The sequence below is a fragment of the Microcaecilia unicolor genome, chromosome 5 (assembly GCF_901765095.1).
Source record: "Microcaecilia unicolor chromosome 5, aMicUni1.1, whole genome shotgun sequence".
Lineage (NCBI taxonomy): Eukaryota > Metazoa > Chordata > Amphibia > Gymnophiona > Siphonopidae > Microcaecilia > Microcaecilia unicolor.
In genome coordinates, this window is record NC_044035.1 from 312527179 (window position 1) to 312547992 (window position 20814).

Sequence of the window (20814 nt, forward strand, 5' to 3'; positions counted from 1 at the left end):
ATCAGAAGACACACTCCCCCTGCCTGCAGAAAAGGAGTCCCTCCAGGCCATCGTGCCCCTCCAGAAAAGACTTAGTCCCACTGGGCTGCCCAACCTCCCCTCCCTTAGGCCCTGCCTAGGCCTACCTTAACAAGCTCTGGTGGTCTAATGGCCTCTTCTCGGTGCCGCTGCTCAATGGAAATGACCACCAAGGCTTCTTGCGGCAGCCTCGTGAGACTACCGCAGGAGGTTCCAGCAGCCATTTTGAGTTGGTATCAGCATAAGCAAGAGCAATCTTAAGTTGCTTCTGCTTATGTCACTACCAATTTCAAAATGGCTGCCAGGACCTCCCGCAGCTGTCTTGGAGGTCCCCGAAAAGGCCAGTAGACCACCAGGGCTTGTTAAGATAGGCCCAGGGAGGGCCTATGGGGAGGGGGGTTGGGCAGCCTCTGGGACCAGGTATCTGCCTGCGGGGGGGGGGGGGGGGTGTTCAGTGGAATTGGCGTGCGCGGGGGGTGGGAACTACCGCTGGGCTGCTGCAGAAGCCCCGTGGTATGTCCCTTTTAGGAAACGGTAAACCCGCATTGGGCTTACCGTCGCTTTGTGAAAGGGCCCCTTAATTCTTCAGCTCTTACTGCTGAGATATCCATAATCTATTGGTCCACTGAAAGGCTCACAGTACTTATACATCAGGCTAGTGCAATTGGGACATTCATGATGAAAAATCCAGTTCTAGGTTGATGTCATTAACTTTCCCGGGGCTTAAACACTCTGCAGAAAAAGCTGAATTCACAAATTCAGTGCTGTTAAATGTGAATATACACATTTAACATTACTGAGATTCAAATAACAAAGATATAAAATGATGTAAGAATAATACTAATGAAACAGCTAATAAGCATAAGAGAATGGGCGTGGACTGCACACTGCATGGTATTTACTGTGTGCTGTCACTTGTGCAATTTGCATGGGTGCACTTACAGCCTCCTCATGAGCACAAAACTTCAAACAACCAAGCTTAATGTGCAGTAAAGAACATTTCAGTATGGTAACTGCAGAGAACATGCTGGGCATGCCCCAACAAAGCACAGCCTTTTTCTATCATGATATGAAACAACATAGTTACTTCCTATCTCATTTCAAAGGAGTGTATAGCCCTACTGCTGATATACACCCTGCTGTTTCTAATCTCAGCTGAGGAACTCACAAAAACTGTCTCTCTCTACTGAAATATGCCCAGCACACATTCAAAGAGACTATTAGGGGCCCTTTTACTAAAGTTGTGGTAAAAAGGGCCCTGCGCTAGCGGCGGGGGACATTTTTGCCATGTACTGAGGCCCTTTTTACTGCAGGGGGTAAAAAGGCTGGAAAAAAGAAATGGCCATGCGGTAAGATTGCTTTGAGGTGGCAGTAAGATACCGAATAGGAGGGGAGAGATTAGCAAGCTCGACTCAGGAGAGAGACCTTGGGGTGTTGGTGCCGGAGGATATGAAGGCGAAGAAACAATGTGACAAGACGACGGCCGTGGCTAGAAGGATGCTAGGCTGCATAGAGAGGGGTATAACCAGCAGAAGAAAGGAGGTGTTGATGCCCCTCTACAAGTCGTTGGTGAGGCCCCAATTGGAGTACTGTGTTCAGTTTTGGAGGCCATATCTGGCTAAATATGTAAAAAGTCTGGAAGCGGTGCAAAGAAAAGCTACGAAAATGGTATGGGATTTGCGTTGCAAACCGTACGAGGAGAGACTTGCCGATCTGAACATGTATACTTTGGAGGAAAGGAGAAACAGGGGTGTCGTGATACAGACGTTCAAATATTTGAAAGGTATTAATCCGCATACGAACCTTTTCCGGAGACGGGAAGGTGGTAGAACTAGAGGACATGAATTGAGGTTGCAGGGGGGCAGGAGTAATGTCAGGAAGTATTTTTTCACGGAGGGGGTGGTGGATACGTGGAATGCCCTCCCGCGGGAGATGGTGGAGATGAAAGTGGTAATGGAATTCAAACATGCATGGGATAAACACAAAGGAATCCTGTTTAGAAGGAATGGATCTATGGAATCTTAGCAGACTTTGGGTGGCAAAGCCGGTATTTGGAGGATAAAACCGGTGCAGGGTGGACTTCTACGGTCTGTGCCCTGAGAAAGGCAGGGACAAATCAAACTTGGATATACATATAAAGTATTACACACCATGTAAAATGAGTTTATCTTGTTGGGCAGACTGGATGGACCGTTCAGGTCTTTATCTGCCGTTATTTACTATGTTACTATGTTATGCTAACCCAGCAGTAACCAGGTAGTGTGTGGCGCTGCTCAACGCTGGGTAACCCCCTGCAGAAATAGTTTTTGAATATTTCTGCTAGTACCGGAAATGCTGCGCGCTGGCGGTGGAACTACCACGGTGCTTGCGTTGGGCCGGTGGTGGCTTCAGATTGGGGTGCGATAAGCTCACCATGGGCTTACAGCCTCTTAGTAAAGGGATTCCTTATTGCCTTCTGCACAGTTTGACCAGCAACAGGGGATTAGGCTAACACGTGCCATTCCATCTTTTTATAAGGTTTTTTTTTTTTTAGTGAACTGGAGGATCCACTTGTCAGCTATAGTCTTTCAGGCAGAATATATATGTATATCTAGTACAGAGGAAAGGATATATGTTTTTGCTGTATATGTGACCCAGAATTTAGGCCACCTCCTATTCCCCACTTCAGCTGTTTGTGGGGCCAAGAAACTGAACTAATAATAAGAAAGTATTAACAATATAAATAAGCTGGATTTTATAGCTGCTTTCTTTGAGCATCAAATTTTTTTTATTACATTTGTACCCTGTGCTTTCCCACTCATGGCAGGCTCAATGCGGCAGGCAATGGAGGGTTAAGTGACTTGCCCAGAGTCACAAGGAGCTGCCTGTGCTGGGAATTGAACTCAGTTCCTCAGGACCAATGTCCACCACCCTAACCACTAGGCCACTCCTCCAATGACATCATTATATCTGAAATGTTTTTGATAAAATGGCAAATATGTTTATTTTTGTTACATTTATACCCCATGCTTTCCCACTTATGGCAGGCTCAATGCGGCTTACATATTATATACAGGTACTTATTTGTACCTGGGGCAATGGAGGGTTAAGTGACTTGCCCAGAGTCACATGGAGCTGCCTGTGCTTGAAGTGGGGATTGAACTCAGTTCCTCAGGACCCGAGTCCACCACCCTAACCACTAAGCCACTCCTCCACTGTTTAGCCAGTTTTGTGTCAATGTTGAGTCTAAAGTTCTTAACAATCTTTTCACTAGAGAACAATAGATTATACATGTTTGGAGCATTTTGGGCAACTGTCTCATAAATTTTTAACAGGTAAATATAAGTAAGTAAGTAAGTAAGTAAGTAAGTAAGTAAATAAATAAATAAATATATTATACGGTGCAGTTTTAGCTGCCATATACCAAAACATTCAGGGGGTTCTTGTCTCACAACTCCTTTGTAACCACCTGGCGAGGTATAATTTGCCTAGCGTAAGGCAGTGTTTGTTTTCATGTATTCAAGTTCCAGTTTATTTATTTTTGAACCTGGAGGTGCAATACTTTGTATGGTAGCACCTCCCCCCCAAAAGCTGAATGGTACTCAGATTAATAATCTTTTCAAATATGTCAAGAACTAAACCACCTAAATCTGAGGACTAGTGACAACTAATCAGTGGTTTTTCTGCAGTGTGGCTGTATAATAAATTTTTCTTCAAAAACAGAGATTTTTAAAATAAATTTTTAATGTTTAATTTTTTTAATTTTATCTATTCTCTTGACGAAATGAGATTTCAAATAGGGAAAATGCCTCTGTATGTTGGTGGTCTGAATATTATTGTATTTACAGACTCGCTGAACAGCCTCTCTTAATTGGCAAAAACCCCTCTATTTTATTTTATTTTCCTCTTTGCTTGTCTTAAAAATCATTGAGTATAACATATATATTGCAATTTGTTGCTTGAAATGTTGCAAATAGCATATATCAACACAAATATCAAAAGTATCAAACAATATCAAACTTATCTTTGAATCGTCTTCTCTTAGCGATCTCAGCCTGATGGACCTTTGGCCTGTCCCAGTATGGCAATACTTATGACTTTCTTGTATAATAATACACATATCTGATTACCTGCAGAAAAAAGTTCCATAAAGTTACTCCCACACAAGTGAAGATCTTTCTGTTTGTATCAACTAGCTCAGTTTTGCTTTGGACTTCCAAAGAAATAACACTAGGAAGATTGTTAATTTCTCTTCAGAGCTCCTCTCTCTCACCTTCCTGGTCATGCAATGTTGTAAGAAAACTGCTTCCTGATTTTGCCACTGGTGTATGCTGCAGTTTTATCTTTCTGCTTAATATCTAGATGGCTATGCTATTGCCATCGCTCATTCTGCTTGCTACAATACCGCTTTCTTATTGTCTGAATTGTTTTTGACTATTTTATGAAGCAAATCCTTTGTATCTCATTTGCATTCTCAAAAAAATCCGTATTGTTGGACAACTTTTCAGCATATCTATATGCAGATAATAGTGGCAAAAAGTCAGAGTTGTAATGTTTAATTAATTAATTAGGATTTATTTACCGCCTTTTTGAAGGAGTTCACTCAAGGTGGTGTACAGTAAGAATAGATCAAACATGAGCAATAGGCAATTACATGAAACAACAAAAAAGGAAGTAAAAAAAAAAAGAACCTCACAGAACCGTGAGATGCAAAAAAAGAAGTGAGGACAATCCAAGGGGGATAACAAAGAAGTCTTTATTTGAAATACTAAAACCCTACCTGACATGGCCGTGTTTCAGCCCTAAGGCCTGCCTCAGGGGTCTTGATCAATCTCTGGTGTTACAGTGTAATATTCTACACCGAAGAAAATAAACACACAAATCTTGTGAATCAAATGCTTCGTTTGTCTCCTCTCTTATGAAAATGCCGAATACCAAATGACATGCTGTAAGCTGTTAAGGATGATGCAAAATGTAATTACATTTAATACAATATTTGGAATTTTCCAAATGAAGATACTTAAAAGAAAACAGACAAGTAGGCACCTCTTTTCAGGGTGTCCCAATGCCACACAAGGAGAGCCTATCCTATAATGACACTTGAGCACCCAAATTGCATTATAAAATACTAGCATTCCCCATTCTTCACATTTAGATGCCCATAGTTACATAGAGCTGGTATAACTATGGACACCTTAATGCAGCAAGGACACGTTTAACTTATTGTATTCTGTAAGTTGTATGCATAAGTAATAACCATGTCCGTGCCCTCCCATGCACCATCCATGTGAACAACCCATTGCATTTACACTCTATGCCACTTATCGCACCCTTACAGAATAGCGGTCAGTCATTTTGCTGCCGTTTATGCCCATAAGTGCTGGTTTTGTATGTGTCAATGCACACGTGTCAAGTAATTTTAAGTGCGCTGTTATAGAATTGTCTTTTGAATGTTCTTTTGCTGATGCGCAGTTAACATTGATCACTAATAGGGGCCCTACTGTTAAATGTTTTCTCCCATTTTGAGTCTGTGAGGACAATGATTAGTGTTCAAGTTCCTTGAAGTAAGGTGACGAGGTTGTCACTCACCAATGCCTTTTTTATTTCTGATGAAGGTACAAGCCTCGTGAGAAACTGAAAGTGAATTTTGGCACTCCAGAATTCCTGGCTCCTGAAGTGGTAAACTATGATTTTGTTTCATTCCCAACAGACATGTGGAGTGTAGGCGTCATCACATACATGCTGTGAGTAAGTCATGCGGGTTAAGATATTGTATTCGTCTTCAGAATGGTGTTCATAGTTTTATGATACTCTTCTGTACTGTATAGCCTCAGTGTTCTTTCATTTTTCACCTCTCTGGATCTACAGTACTTGTCTCAGCCACATTTGTTTCTTTGCATAGCATTCGGTGTACTGACACAAAGGTGATTGATTTCTTATGCCTTTTTAATTAATGGCATCCCAGATTCAAGTAGTAATGAAGAAAGCCCTCAATAATTAAAAGAGTAAGAGGTATTCTTGTTATTTAGGCCCTGATTACAGTGGGAAACTTAAACCATAACATTTTTGGCTGTACAGTTTTAAGTGCTGTGATCTCTCTAAGTTGTACAGTTGCACTGGGGGAAGGGGAGAATCTTGGCATCAGTTATCCCTGTCATGTGCCAATCATAAATTTCCAGTGCTAGGCCAGTTTATTAGTATGGGTGCTCTGACAATGGTCCAGAATGCCACATCAATATTTTCTATCATGATAATTCATTCAGTGTTTCTCAAGCAGAACTTTTATCCCCAGCTCTAGGGTTACTTTCCACTTTTTTACAGACTGAACTAGTGTGACTGGCAGTTCTCTAGGAGCTGACCAAGAAGATGTCTGAAAGGGGCAAGTATACTAACACAGGTCCCAATGCACAGTGGTTTCTTCTGATTTTCTTGTGCAGCAAAATCTGTGATAAAACTACTGCACTAAGGGGCAAAAGCCTGAATTTTAAATCACTCCCAATGTAAAGAATCCATCGTAAATTTTAGCATGTTTTTTTTTTTTTTAAACCTGACTTGTAGCGTTGAATCTTTACTGTAGCTCAGGGCTGGAGCAAAGATGAGGCACAAGAACAAAAGGGTCATCTAAGGTGAAGTACAACACTTTATCTCAGATGACTCTGTTCCACAATGATTCCTGGAGGCCCAAGTGGGCCACCAGACCTCCCATGACTTGACCCCACAATCATGGCTTTGGTTGCCCAAGTGGATCCTTAGACCCCCCCACCCCACAACAAATGTCCCCAGTGGCCGAAGCACCCTTGGGTTCCTGACACTCCCATCCACCTCTATGTGGAATTCGTTGCCAGAGAATGTGGTAAAGGTGGTAGTAGTACTCTGCTGCTCCCCAGTATCTCTCCACACTCGTCCTTCCCTACACCCCTTCCCGTGCACTCCGCTCCATGGATAAATCCTTCTTATCTGGTCCCTTCTCCACTACTGCCAACTCCAGACTTCGCGCCTTCTGTCTCGCTGCACCCTACGCCTGGAATAAACTTCTTGAGCCCCTACGTCTTGCCCCATCCTTGGCCACCTTTAAATCTAGACTGAAAGCCCACCTCTTTAACATTGCTTTTGACTCGTAACCACTTGTAACCACTCGCCTCCACCTACCCTCCTCTCTTCCTTCCCGTCCACATTAATTGATTTGATTTGCTTACTTTATTTATTTTTTGTCTATTAGATTGTAAGCTCTTTGAGCAGGGACTGTCTTTCTTCTATGTTTGTGCAGCGCTGCGTATACCTTGTAGCGCTATAGAAATGCTAAATAGTAGTAGTAGTAGTGGTTAGCTTAGCGGAGTTTTAAAAAGGTTTGGACGGCTTCCTAATGGAAAAATCCATAGTCCATTATTAAATGGGGAAAATCCACTATTTCTGGGATAAGCAGTATAAAATGTTTTTTACATTTTTGGGGTCTTGCCAGGTATTTGTGACCTGGATTGACCACTGTTGGAAACAGGATGCTGGGCTCGATGGACCTTTGGTCTTTCCCAGTATGGCAATACTTATGTACTTATGTACGTCAGGAGGTAGGAATGATGTCCACTCACTCCTGCTTCTGCCGCTGCTGTCTTCCAAAATGGCATTCCCTGACCCTTGTGGTGCTTTGGGATGCACTGCTAGGAATCGGTATGCCAAATAAAACAATGCATCACAAATAAGGGAGACAATGCCTTATTTGGCAGATTGACCCCCTAGCGATATGTCATAACATAGGACACAGAGGGTGCAGCTGGAAGCTTCTGTGGATCAGGTAAATATTATTGTTCTGAGAGGTCCAGAAGCATGGAGACTTTCTGGTCACAGGCCTCTGTTCCAGGTGCCCCATCCAGCTGTGTCCTGACTCAGGCCATGAGAGCCAGGGGTGGTCCTGATCTGGGCTGCCCTGAACCAGATAGCCCAATGGGAGTTGTGGAGGAGCCAAGGAGGCATGGCCATCTCCTCCCCAAGTCATCAGGGAATTTTTTTAGGTAGGGGTAGGGGGTCAGGGAATGAGTCTGGCATTTTAAAAAATGTCTGTCTTCCTGTCAGTACATACCTGCATATCAATACCTGTTCATGCAAGAAAGGGAGGGAGACATTTTGTTTGCAAAGCAGCAAACCACTGCAGATTACTGCTGCGGTATGTGCTATCTTTTTTTGTCAGCACATACATTTTGATGCTGTAGCAATTTGCGAAAAACATAACTAAAAAGATGTTTCATTCAATGTGGAAACTAAAAAGAGTTAGAGCATTCTTCCCAAGGACTGTCTTCCGCAATCTGGTACAATCATTGGTACTCAGTCATCTGGACTACTGTAACTCACTCTACGCAGGTTGCAAAGAGCAAATACTTAAAAAGCTCCAAATGGCCCAGAACACGGCAGCCAGACTAATATTCGGCTCACCAAAATATGAAAGTGCGAAACCCCTACGAGAAAAACTACACTGGCTTCCACTAAAAGAACGCATCACATTCAAACTCTGCACCCTAGTCCATAAAATAATCCATGGTAACGCTCCTGCCTACATGTCAGACCTAATAGAATTACCACCAAGGAATGCAAAAAAGTCCTCTCGCACTTTCCTTAATCTTCATCCTCCCAAGTGTAAAGGTCTGAAATACAAATTGATGCATGCATCTACCTTTTCCTATTCGAGCACGCAGCTATGGAACGCGTTGCCACGGAACCTGAAAACGACTTATGAACTGACCAATTTCCGAAAACTACTGAAAACCTATCTCTTTGACAAGATATATCACAAAGATCAACATGTGTAACTGTATAATCTTTAAAACTTCCAGAATTGTCTTATAATGTCTGCTGCTTTAACACTATTATGTATTTCACCACCATGTAACACCTAACCCTCCGTAACCAAATGTATATTCTCTTCTACTTCCAGTATCCATGATGAATTGTAAGCCACATTGAGCCTGCAAAGAGGTGGGATAATGTGGGATACAAATGCAATAAATAAATAAATAAATAAATTTGTTTAACAGTTTACGGTATTGGGAGTGTAACGCCCCTTTGTGGGCATCTCTGGGTCCGGGGCCCTTCCTGGCTGGAGTCCCTGTGGGCATCGGTCCCATGAGCATTTGGTGCCTGATGCCTCCACCTGGGGAAGAAAAGCATTAGCAGGTGGGGTTACCCTCTTCTTCCCCCCTCCCCGGAAACCCCAAAATGACCTCTGTGAACAAAGATGTCGACAAGAAGCTAAACAGTTTTATTGAACTATGAACAGGTTTTACTAAACAGATATATAAAAGCGTTGAAAGATTTAGCAGTGATTAAAGCTTTGTTTTGAGATAACCTCTGAAATGTATAGAAGACCATGAACCATATATCACACAGTCTAATACCAACACATTTAACCAATTACTTCTCTTATAGCTAGTACTCTTTTAACCAATTAGTTCAATACTCTTTGAATCCATTAGTCCTTTTGCCTACAAAACAACTCCTGGTTCCTTCCTGTCACGCTAGGCTGAGTATATGGGTGTGGTAGTGTGGCCTGTGATGTGTCCCACTCCTTACTCCTTTCTTATGTCCTTCCCTGGTCCTTCTGCCACCCAGTCCCCAAGTCTCACTTTCCTGGTGGAGCATTCAGGGCTGGTGGCTTTTATACATCCAAGGGAAGCTGAGCTGGACTGGTTTTGGCCAATCCCTGCTGCCAAGCTTCAGGCGACGAGTGCGCTTCCTGGAGCTACCTCCTCTGCTGGGCTCCAGGTGCCGATCTTCTCCCCATGAGCCACTGCTCTGTTCATGGTGCCAACTGCACTCTGGAAGCTTTCCACTGCTGGGCCTTGGGCACCCCCTGTGTCTTCAAAGGCCTTGCCCTGATCTCACTCCCAAGGGCCTCCTTTGCCACTGGACCCGGGGCTGAATGGATCCCCAGGCCTTCTGATTCACCCAGAGCCAATCCCAAGGACCAAGTGCCCTGAGCGTCTCCCAGGGTTGCTAATTTTCCCATCTACATGAGGTGCCTCTAGGGTTCCTGCTGTGGCCCAGAATGCCAACAGGACTCTACAACCAGTAGTAACAGGGTTTCCCCAAAAGAGAACAGCTTCCCCATTGTCAATCTTCAGGAGGAACTCATAGGGTACTTTTTTCTGCTATGGCCCATAATACCAGTTTTTCTCACAGCTATGTAACTAAAAGTTCCAGGGTCTCTCCAATAGAGAACAACTTGCTGGCTCAGCCAAAAAGGCAAGCACAGAATCTCTGAACAACAGAATCCTGAACCTCCAGGTCCCCCTTCCTAATCACCAGGTCACTGTCAGTATGTTCCTCTTTTATTACGGTGAGTAAATTCCCTGACCTCCCCCCCCCCCCCCCCCATAGCTTCAGCTATCCTTCCTCTTTGTGCTTGCATTAACAAACCCATTTTACTTTGTACCCCCTTTAGTGGATAATATCCCCCAAAGTGTATAAATGTGGCTCCATGTCTTTCCTTCAGTGAATAATTAACTTAAGGTGTTTTCCACCACCATCTCTGTTTAGCTCAGCCGTGTAACATTTTATGAAATTGATGAATTTCTACTATAGCTGCTGTAGTTAGGAACCTCTCTTATTTTCTCAATGCAATACAGATGGTGAAAATCTGCTTTTGAAACTCACTGTGACCAAAGGTTTCTTCTCTCCCCAATTTCTCATTAAACTTTCCTCTTTTTTTTTTGGGGGGGGGGGAGGGAGGTTCAGGAGTAAATGATATTTTTAGCGAGTGTTAGAACACTGTACAGTAAGCTTAGACCTGCTTTCTATCGCATGGCTTATTGCATCAAGACCATAGTCAAGACATCTGGTATGCATCAAAATGGTGTCATTAAGAGAACAGAATCTTACAGCGATAAGGAACAACAAAAACATGCATGAATAGTCTAAGGTTTCCTGGCCAGAGCTTTAAATGTTTTCTTTCTTCTCTTTTAGGCTTAGCGGCTTATCTCCATTCTTAGGCGAAAATGACACGGAGACGATGAACTTTATAATTAACTGCAGTTGGGATTTTGATGCAGATGCATTTGAACAAGTCTCAGAAGAGGCCAAGGACTTTATTCTACAACTGCTGGTAAAAGAAAAAAGGTAATGTATAGAGTGTTTCCTTTATTGTGTTGCCGGCGGCGTTCTTTATAGAACAATGTAAACTGATATAATTTAAAGTGAAGTAAAGAACAGTAATTTAGTTATAATCATGTTTATTAAATTTCTGAAAACAAAATACAAAGCAGATAAATAAACAACAAATAACCAAGTAACATCCCCTCCCTCCCCCCCATATGCTATTTATGAAAATCAGTTTGCAAATAACTAGTCACTATTCTTCAAAAACTGACCAGACATGAAAGGTGGTGTCCATTCCCAACTATGAACAATGCAACATCTCTCTATATAAAAGGCACCACCAACGTTCTAAATGAAGCCTCCAGCCGGAAGTGTGAAGGGGGAGAGATATCCGCTTCCTCATGAGTGTCTGCCCCGCCCTCGCTCTCTCTTTAACACAAACAGTGAAGGAAAACACAGCAAAGCACGAAATCAAATCGCTCTCTCTGTAACAGTGAAGGACTGAGAGGGGGGAGGGGAGAGAGGGCAGAAGCCCTCACTATCTCTGTAACACAAACACAGCACAGCAGGAAACTTAACACTGAAGGACTCGACTCCGAGGGGGGAGGGGACAGAGAGGACAGACAGCACAGGGGAAGGGAGAGAGGGCAGAGGGCAGGGACACACACACTCCCACATGCACACAGAAGAAAACCTTGCTAGCCCCCGTTTCATTTGTATCAGAAACGGGGCTTTTTTACTAGTATTCAATAATCCACTGTCCTGCTTATTTTCGAATGAAAAGGGCACCCATCTTCTGACACAAATCGAAAGCCGATTTTGGGCGTCCTCAACTGCTTTCCGTCGTGGGGACGACCAAACTTCAAGGGGGCATGTCGGCAGTGTACAGAAGGCGGGACGGGGTGTGGTTAACAGATGGGCGTCCTCGGCCGATAATGGAAAAAAGAAGGGTCCCTGACGAGCATTTGGCCAACTTTACTTGGTCCATTTTGTTTCATGACCAAGCATCAAAAAGGTGCCCGAACTGACCAGATGACCACTGGAGGGAATCGGGAATGACCTCCCCTGACTTCCCCAGTGGTCACTAACCACCTCCCACCCTGAAAAAACAACTTCAAAAACTTTTGTCATTTTTTTTTTTTAGATTATGTCCTTTGCTATGCCTCCGTCCCTGCGATGGCAGTTGAGGACGTCCAAAATGTGGGTGTTTCTGTGAGAAGGACATCCATGCCTTTGCTATGCCTCTAACACCCTTTTTATTTATTTGGATGTTGGATCATAAGTAGCAGCAGTGGGATTTGAACCAGCCACCTCTGGATTGCAAGACCAGTGTGCAAACCATTAGGCCACTCTGCCACTCCATGCCCTTGAAATTATCAAAATCTTAATGTGGGAAGCCAATGTGCTAGGGACCTGAAAACTGAGGTTGAGTGTAAGCCTTTTTGCCTAGGCTAGCCAGTCTCCTTGCACCAGCTCTGCTTTGGATGGTTGTGTTTTTCTGATCTAATTGGGGTAACGGATAACAGTGAATACTCTATTTTCTATTGACAAGCAGGATTGAGTCAGGAACACAAGTGAGTGATGTCATCCAGTAACACTGGGATGAAGCTGCTCTTCCAGAGTTCTGAGCATATGTGGTCCTTTCCACGTAGAGTGGTCTCCTCAGTTTTGTTTTTTTCTGCTTGACCAAACAGGTGTCCCCATGTGTCTTGCTCTCTAAAGTTGCTTTTTATTGAGTTTATCATATTTCTTCCTTCTTACTATGTTGCCTAAGTTGGGTTTTGATCAAACCTGAAGTGTGGTAGAAAAATTCAGGTTACAGGGGGGAAAATACTAACCATGATGGTGTATAAGCTAATTTTGATCATGTGAATGGTCAATGCCTTGTTTATTTGATTTGGAATTTTTTCCACTTAATGCCTTGCCCTTATTCTGTATGTATGGGGAAAAAGATTTATGAACTGAGTTTTTGATTTGCTGTAGATTTGCTTAAAATAGATTCATTTGACCTAGAATGAATAGACAGGTATTTATGTGAGTGACTGTTGTGGTAAGTACCTGAATTGGGTTTTTAATTAGCTGTAGATGTACTTAAAATACATCTATTTGACCCAGAAAGAGATGAATAAGCAGATATTTATGTGAATGACTCTTTTTTGGTAAATGCCTTGGTTTTGTAAGTTCCTTCGTATATTCACTGGGGAAATAAAATAATATAGGTTTGACATGCAAAGGTTTTCCCTCATTTAACATTTTTGGGACAAGCCTTTTTGGCAGTTCAGGCCCTATGAATCCTATGCCCAATAAGGTTCAAGAATTGCAACATTTTTTTTATAGTGGGGAGGAGGAGGTGTGGATGCTGTATAATGGAAGACTACTCTATCAGGGATCCCTGCTTCCAAAAATCAAGTTTTAATATTATTTTTGGAAACAGGGTCTTAAGCATTTCCATTTCTGAACTTTCTTTATAAAGGTAACGGCTTCCAAAATCCCTAAAGGGTACTGCAGGCACAATGACACACCATCTGCTATAAGCTACAAATGGAATCTGAAGAGGGTCGCCAACATTTTCCACTAACCTCTTTTTTCCCTCTCAGCTGCAGGATAAGTGCAGCACAATGTCTGAAGCACAAGTGGTTAAATGACTTGCCTGCAAAAGCTAAGACATTCAGGATGCGCCTCAAGTCTCAGGTGTTACTGCAGAGTTACCTGGCCCAGAGAAAATGGAAGGTTAGTGAATGTGAACAATCTATGTCTACTGTAAATATTTTTAGCTATTCTTGCTTATAATATGCTAACTGCAATTTTATGTGGTGAGCCTGTTTTTTAAAAACATATATTCAGTGCTGCGGATAGGGGGCAGCCACTATTACCTATACCAAGGAGGTTTGACTAACAGGAGTTGACGTGATGTCATAAGGCTGAAGTCACTCCATCCAAGGAGGTTTTCATTCTCCTCAATGCAGTCACTGCCATCTTGAAACACCCAAAACAATGTAATTGATATGATGACAAGCTCCGCATACTGGCTTCAGGCCAGATAATGGGCCAAGCACACACCTGTCGTCTCCTGTTCATCAAATTTTCTTGATCTATACCAGGGGTTTTCAGACCAGTCCTCGAGATATACCTAGCCAATCAGGTTTTCAGAATATCCATAATGAATATGCATGAGATAAATTTGCAATGCACTACCTCCATTGAGTGCAAATCTATCTCATGCATATTCATTGTGTGTATCCTGAAAACCTGTCTGGCTAGGTTTGTCCAAGGACTAGGTAGAGAACCCCTGTTTTATTCTATAGCAGTAATATTCAGCTGCTTTACATATAGCTATGTGATGTAATTTAGGACAGCTTTTTTCTGGCCTAAATTGAACTGCATAACTGTACAGATAGTAGCTGAATATCACCACTATCTGTATAATTGGACATTCCACCTTCAGTCCACCCTGACATTTCCTGTATAAGTGCCATGATAATTAGATTTTCAGTGGTACTATCTGGTTAGTGCAGCTGAAAATCCATGGATAGGGGACTTCTACATTTAGCAGCGGCTGGTAAACATTTAAGTCCCTTTGAACATCGAACTAACTGTGTGCAAAATCACTAATATTAAATTGTCGCTTACATATGAAGATTTCCGAAGTGCTTATTTAAGACTGGCTATTGCCACATTCAAAACGAGAACAGCATCACTTAGGGCTTTCAATGCACTTACACTGATTTGGCTGCTTAAGCATGTAAGTGCAGCATTTTATAAAACCGGGTGTCCAAGGGAGCTAATTAAGTAGCTGAGATCCAGAGAATGTCAAGGTTTTTGAGCTGGTTTTAAACTCCAGAGAGGTAACAATCGCCCCCCCCTGGAGCCAAAGTCCATGAGTAGTTAGCTGACGCACGTAACACAGAGCAGGTGTTTTGTTTGCCCTTTTCTGTTATTTCCATTAATTTAATTTTCCAAGGGACATTTCCTACACTCTCTTCATGATCTGCCTTTGCTGGAGGTGCTCTTGGCCTTGGCAGTATCGCTCATTACCTTTGTGGCTATGCTATCTAGCTTTGGGTGCTAAGGAACCATAAAGCTTTTCAATAGCTCCTTCCTATGAATCTACACGTTCCAATGATGATTTCACTAAATTAGTAAGTTCTTGAAAGATCTATTGTAGGCACTGCTCAGAATGAATGAGGGAGTTCTGAGATACCTTCAGTTGTGGCCTTGGTGCTCCCTTGCTGCCGACACCCTCTAATGAGCGTACCTTCTCCTGGTTCTGCACCCTAACAGCAGTAGGGATGGCTGTAAGTGAATACTCTTCCTGCATTTCAATTAATAGGACAAGTTTAAATTGAAAGGTGCGTGGACAACACAGTAGTTTACATAATATATGCACAATCCCAGGCACTACATATCTTCATTAGTGTATAGTTGTCAATTAGTGCTAAACATATTTTTCTATTTTTTTCTCTGTTTTTTTTTTTGGGGGGGGGATCATCAAAATATCGTAAAACAAACACTGTTAGAAAGCTTTCATAAAGCAGTGAAGTGCAAATCCTCATTGATCCTTATTTCACTCAAGTGGTAATTTAAATCTTTTTTTGAGAAATTTTGCAATGTGGTAATAAAATAACATCAATTAACTTAACTGGCAGCAACTTTCAATGAAGAGAGAACCTCCGCTGACATGGCCGGTTTTCGAATTCTTCGTCAGGGAAGAGGTTCAAGCGTAGTTAAGCACAGAATTCTAGAGAGGATATTCTGATGTCCCCCCCCCCCCCCCCCAAAAAAAAAATTCTCTGTAGAATTCTGTGCTTAACTGCGCTTGAACCTCTTCCCTGACGAAGAATTCGAAACCTGGCCATGTCGGCGGAGGTTCTCTCTTCATTGAAAGTTGCTGCCAGTTAAGTTACATAAAATTGATGTTATTTTATTACCACATTGCAGAATTTTTCAAAAAAAGATTTAATTACCACTTGAGTGAAATTGGGGTTTAAAAGGAAAAAAAAAGGATCAATGGGGATTTGCACTTCACTGCTTTATATGAAAGCTTTCTAGCAGTGTTTGTTGCAGGATATTCTGATGATTCCCCCCCCCCCCAAAAAAAAACAGTGAAAATTATAGGAAAATATATTTAGCACTAATTGACAACTGTACACTAATGAAGATATGACCTTCCTGCATTTCAGCCATCTCTGCATCTCTAATTGCTGGTTTCCCTCTATTAAAATAAACATGCTAATCATGGGTTTGTTAATTCTATGGCCAGGGCCACTTTTACCAGTGGGCAAAGGGGGCAGCTGTCCTGGGCCCCTACACAAAGGGGGCCCAGCCATGCAGTTGCCCATTGAAAATTTATCCCAAGTCTGATATCTCTCTCCTCTTCTCCATACCTCATCCCTCCACAAGTTCTGCATCTCTCTTTTTTCTTTCCTCCCCTATTCTCGCATCTCTGTGGGCCCCTGTCATTCTTTTTGTCGCCAGCAGCGGTAGCAATTAAGACAGGTAGCTTTCTGCCAGCCTCGGGGTCTTCATGCCTCATCTGGTGCAACTTCCTGTTTTTGCTTAGACAGAATGCACCAGAGGGAAGGCCCTGATGGTGGCAGAAGGCTGCTTATCTTAATCTCTGCAGCTGCTGGACAAGGATGGAGGACCGCAGGGATGGAAGGGAGAGGGAGAGATGTGCTAAAACAGAAAAAAAGGGTTAAAATGAAGTTTCTTACTAAAAGATAGCTGAAATATTAATATTAAAAATGTATCATATACATACAGGAATTCATTCCCATACTGCTCTACAACTTTTCCTATTGCAGGACAGTTGAACAATCATTTAAGATTAGGACATATTCTCTGTGAAATATTTTTTGTATATTTGAAACAAACCTCTTTTTATGATCACTTCCAATAAGGTTCAGGAGCAGTGATGTAACCATGGGTGGATTCAGATACACAGGGGCCCATACACTTTGGGCTCAGACCCACCAAGCACTGGTGCATCCTTGTTGTGGCTAGCAGGGATGCCCAAGCCCCACCAGATGAAGACCTCAGTGTTCTTCCCAGGGCCTTTCATTGAGCATGCCGCCCACCTAACTTCCTCTACTCTCTGGTGTCTCTCCTTCTCATTTTTACTTTCCCCTGCCCACGTTCGGCATCTCACTCTCCCCTCCCCTCGTCTTGCCCCACCAATGATCCAGCATCTTCCACAGTCTCTCAACCCCCTCCACCCCAGTGTACTTTTTAAAACTTCACCGGCAATTTCGCAGTGATTCATACATGCTGCTTTTAGCCAACCCCAGAGCTTTTCCTCTGACACAGTCCTGTCTATGCAGAAACAAGAAGCTGCATTAGAGGGAAGCAGAGACTCCAAGGGTGGCCCATCTCAAAGCTTGAGATTTACTACCCTATACTGAAGGCCAATGAGTGGTGAGGTTTTTCTTGCGGGCTCCTGCCATGTATAAAACCAGTTCTGGGAGATTCACATTCCAAAAAAACTGACATATTCTAATCAATAAATAGAAAATAAAATTCTTTTTCTACCTTTGTCATCTGGTCATTTTCTTTTTCTAATGGTGTTGGTCCCAGTCTCTGAGTTCTGCTTTCCACTGTCTTTTCTTAACTATCTTGCCAGAGTTTCCTTTTCTATTTGGCACTTCTCTCCATGTCCACCACCCATCAATAATACCTATCTATAGTTAAAAAGAAACAATCATTACATCACTGGTCCCTACATCCAAGCAATGCTAGGAGTTTCTAGACCAGGAAAAGAAGCAATGATATATTATACATAAACAATACCTATACATACATCACTGGTCCTTACATCATCCAGGCTTTTTACATCAGCTGAGAGAAGCCCCTTTTTCAGCAAAGCCGGAGTCTCATGACCAGGAGTCTGGTTCTTTGCAATGCATCCATCCATAGATGAGCTTCTGGTTTCACTGTAAGAGGCCCCCCCCCCCTTTTTTATTAGGCTTAGAACTCATGTTCAGAGCTAAGGAAAATTACAGGATGCTTGAGAATTTCTCTGTTTTGGTAAACAAGCCATACTGTGGGAATGTGGTCATGTTTCTCAGTCCAGGTGGCCAGTCTGAACTCGAAACAGGCTCCACCTCTCCCTTCACATACCAAATTAATTAGAGCTATGTCTTATCTTCTACATTCCAACATATTTTCACACAATCAAAGTTAAACAATCATTTTAATGAGTGAGTGCACTGCTGGCCACTTAAATAGAGTTGAAAAGCAGTCTCTAAAATCCTTCCATTACACCATCTCATCTGGTATCTCCACTGTCACACGTACAGGAAGTTGCATCAAAAAGGTGGGACCAAGCAGAGAGAAGGACTGGGGCAGCTGGAAGCAGCAGCCGATCTTTAGCGCTGCCCACAACTCACTGAATTTCGAGGACTGTGGTAGGAGGGGAAGGAGGAGATACTGCTGGAGTTGGAGGGGAGGGGATGAGGAGGGAGAGCTTCCACACCTGTGGGGGGTAAGGGAGCGAGAGAGTTCCTAGACCATGGAGGCAGGGAGCCTAGAGTGGCTGGTTGGCAACCCTAGTTAGGGAGCAGGGGGCCTCTGCGTAATATCAGGCCCCTTAAGTGTATGATCTGTGAAGGGGCCTAAATGCGTGTGACTTGGCATTTCTGGGGAAGTCTCTAGGGTCGGCCATGAACAGTGTGTATGATTGCTGCTTGCTGACAATGACCTCTAGAAGGGGAGTTTTAAAAGGTACATGGGGGAGGGGGAGGAGGGGGTTTGAGAGACAGAGGAGATGCTGGATCACTGGTGGGAAGAGAGAGAGAGAATTTCATGTCCACCAACTTTGGACTCAGGCCCTCCCAAAATTGGCCGTTGACTACGCCGCTGTTCACGAGTTGAAACAATTAATTGTTTTTCATTTATTTTTTTTTTTTTTTAATTTTAAACCAAGTGTTTATTGATGAATCCAGCAATCAGACATTATACAAAACAGTGCAACATTACATTACCAAACAATTAGATTCATCTGCTGTGGAGGTTCTACCAAAGCAAAAACCCCCACAATCAAACAAATGCGACCCAGTTATATTTTTGTACAAAGATAAAGAAACCATCCTAAACCCCCTCCCCCCGCCCCCCACAAGGTTCATACAATTTTGATCATACACATGCCCTGACATGTCCCATGACTACCCCACAGACACAAAGGGGATCCATATCTTCGTCCACTTAGTCATTGTGTTTCTCTCCCTTGCCATTAATCGTTCTTGTTCAGCTATGTATTCCAACAGATGTGTCCATTTCACTATTGAAGGGCTATTACACTGCTTCCAGGATCTAGCAATGGTCACACGGCCAGCACAAAAACATGCCTGTGCCAACGCCCTCCCTTCCGCTGATATCCCTAAAATAGGCCTGTTAAATAAGAATATTGCCGGGTCCCAAGGGATAAGAGATCTGACCCACACTTGGAGTCTGTATTGGATCGCTTTCCAGAACGCTTTAACCTTCCTGCAAGTCCACCAGATATGGCCTAGTGTACCCGATTGCCCACAATTTCTCCAACACTTAGGCGAGACCTTTGGAAACATGCGATTCAGTCGTACCGGTGTTAGATACCAGCGATACAGTACTTTAACACTATTTTCCTGAATGTTAACAGCGGGGGAAACACGTACCGAGGCACGCTCCATCCGCTCCCATTCCCCTTTTTCGTATGAAACACCCAATTCTTTTTCCCAACTGGTGCGGTGTCTACAGGATGTCGGTAGCGCATCCCTCAGGTATCTATATAACAAAGAGATCAGACCCTTGGAGCCCAAATCTCTTACACACATTTCCTCTAAAAATGTCACATCTCCAAACAGTTTTTCCCTGATCCCTGGGCTGCCAAGAAAATGAATGAGTTGACAGTAAGCATAGTTATCCTTGGAAGGCAAGTGATATGTTTCTGCTAGTTCCCTGAAAGCTATAAAGCTTCCTTTTTCCACCATTTGCCCCCACAGATCTAAACCTTGTCTTTTCCATCTAGTAAATGTAGAGGGAATACACCCCTGCGTAAATGCCATATTATATGCTATAGGTGACAGCCTAGAATTATAGAAGTCCTTCAGTCGCTCTAACCTGTCCCAGCATGTTAGTGTAAACTGAATGATAGGGCATAAGTCTAATCCCAAGCGTCTGTGTCTAGGCGGCAGCCACAGCAGATGCCCCAATTTCAGCGGACTGCGGATCATATACTGTTCTAGCCGCACCCATAGTTTATGTACAGGCTCCTGGAACCATTCCACTGCTGCCTTAGCTTGGGCTGCTCTGTGATATAGTACTAAATTAGGAACCCCTAACCCGCCTCTAGTTTTACGGGCTTTATACAAAACAGAGCAGGGAATCCTAGGGTGACCCCCATGCCAAACAAATTTTTGTATCCTAGTCTGCATTGACCGGAGTACCTGTTCTGCTAAGGGCAGCGGTATAGCTTGAAAAAGGTAGAGCAGCCGAGGCAAAACGTTCATCTTTACAGTGGCAATCCTGCCAAACCATGACAAGTCTAAAGAGTCCCACCTAGCTAAGTCATTTTGGATAATTTTCAACAAGGGAGTATAATTGGCATTGTTTATTTCCTCAAAAGTACGAGTAATGAAACTCCCAGGTATCTTATACTCTTAGCCTTCCACTTCAGAGGGTAAAGTTGCCGACATGTGCAGTAATCTCTTTCTGCCAGTCCTATGGCTAATGCCTCTGTCTTAGTCATATTAATTTTGAAAC

General features: G+C 43.0%; 1 protein-coding gene across 1 annotated transcript in view; it reads left to right on the plus strand.

Moving 5' to 3' along the window:
• The window catches only part of MYLK3 (myosin light chain kinase 3), a 179619-nt gene that overhangs the window by 154245 nt on the left and 4560 nt on the right, over nt 1–20814 (plus strand). Inside the window, 3 exon segments of the mRNA XM_030205054.1 lie at nt 5613–5741; nt 10948–11100; nt 13677–13809. Coding sequence (XP_030060914.1) covers nt 5613–5741; nt 10948–11100; nt 13677–13809 — 415 coding nt within the window.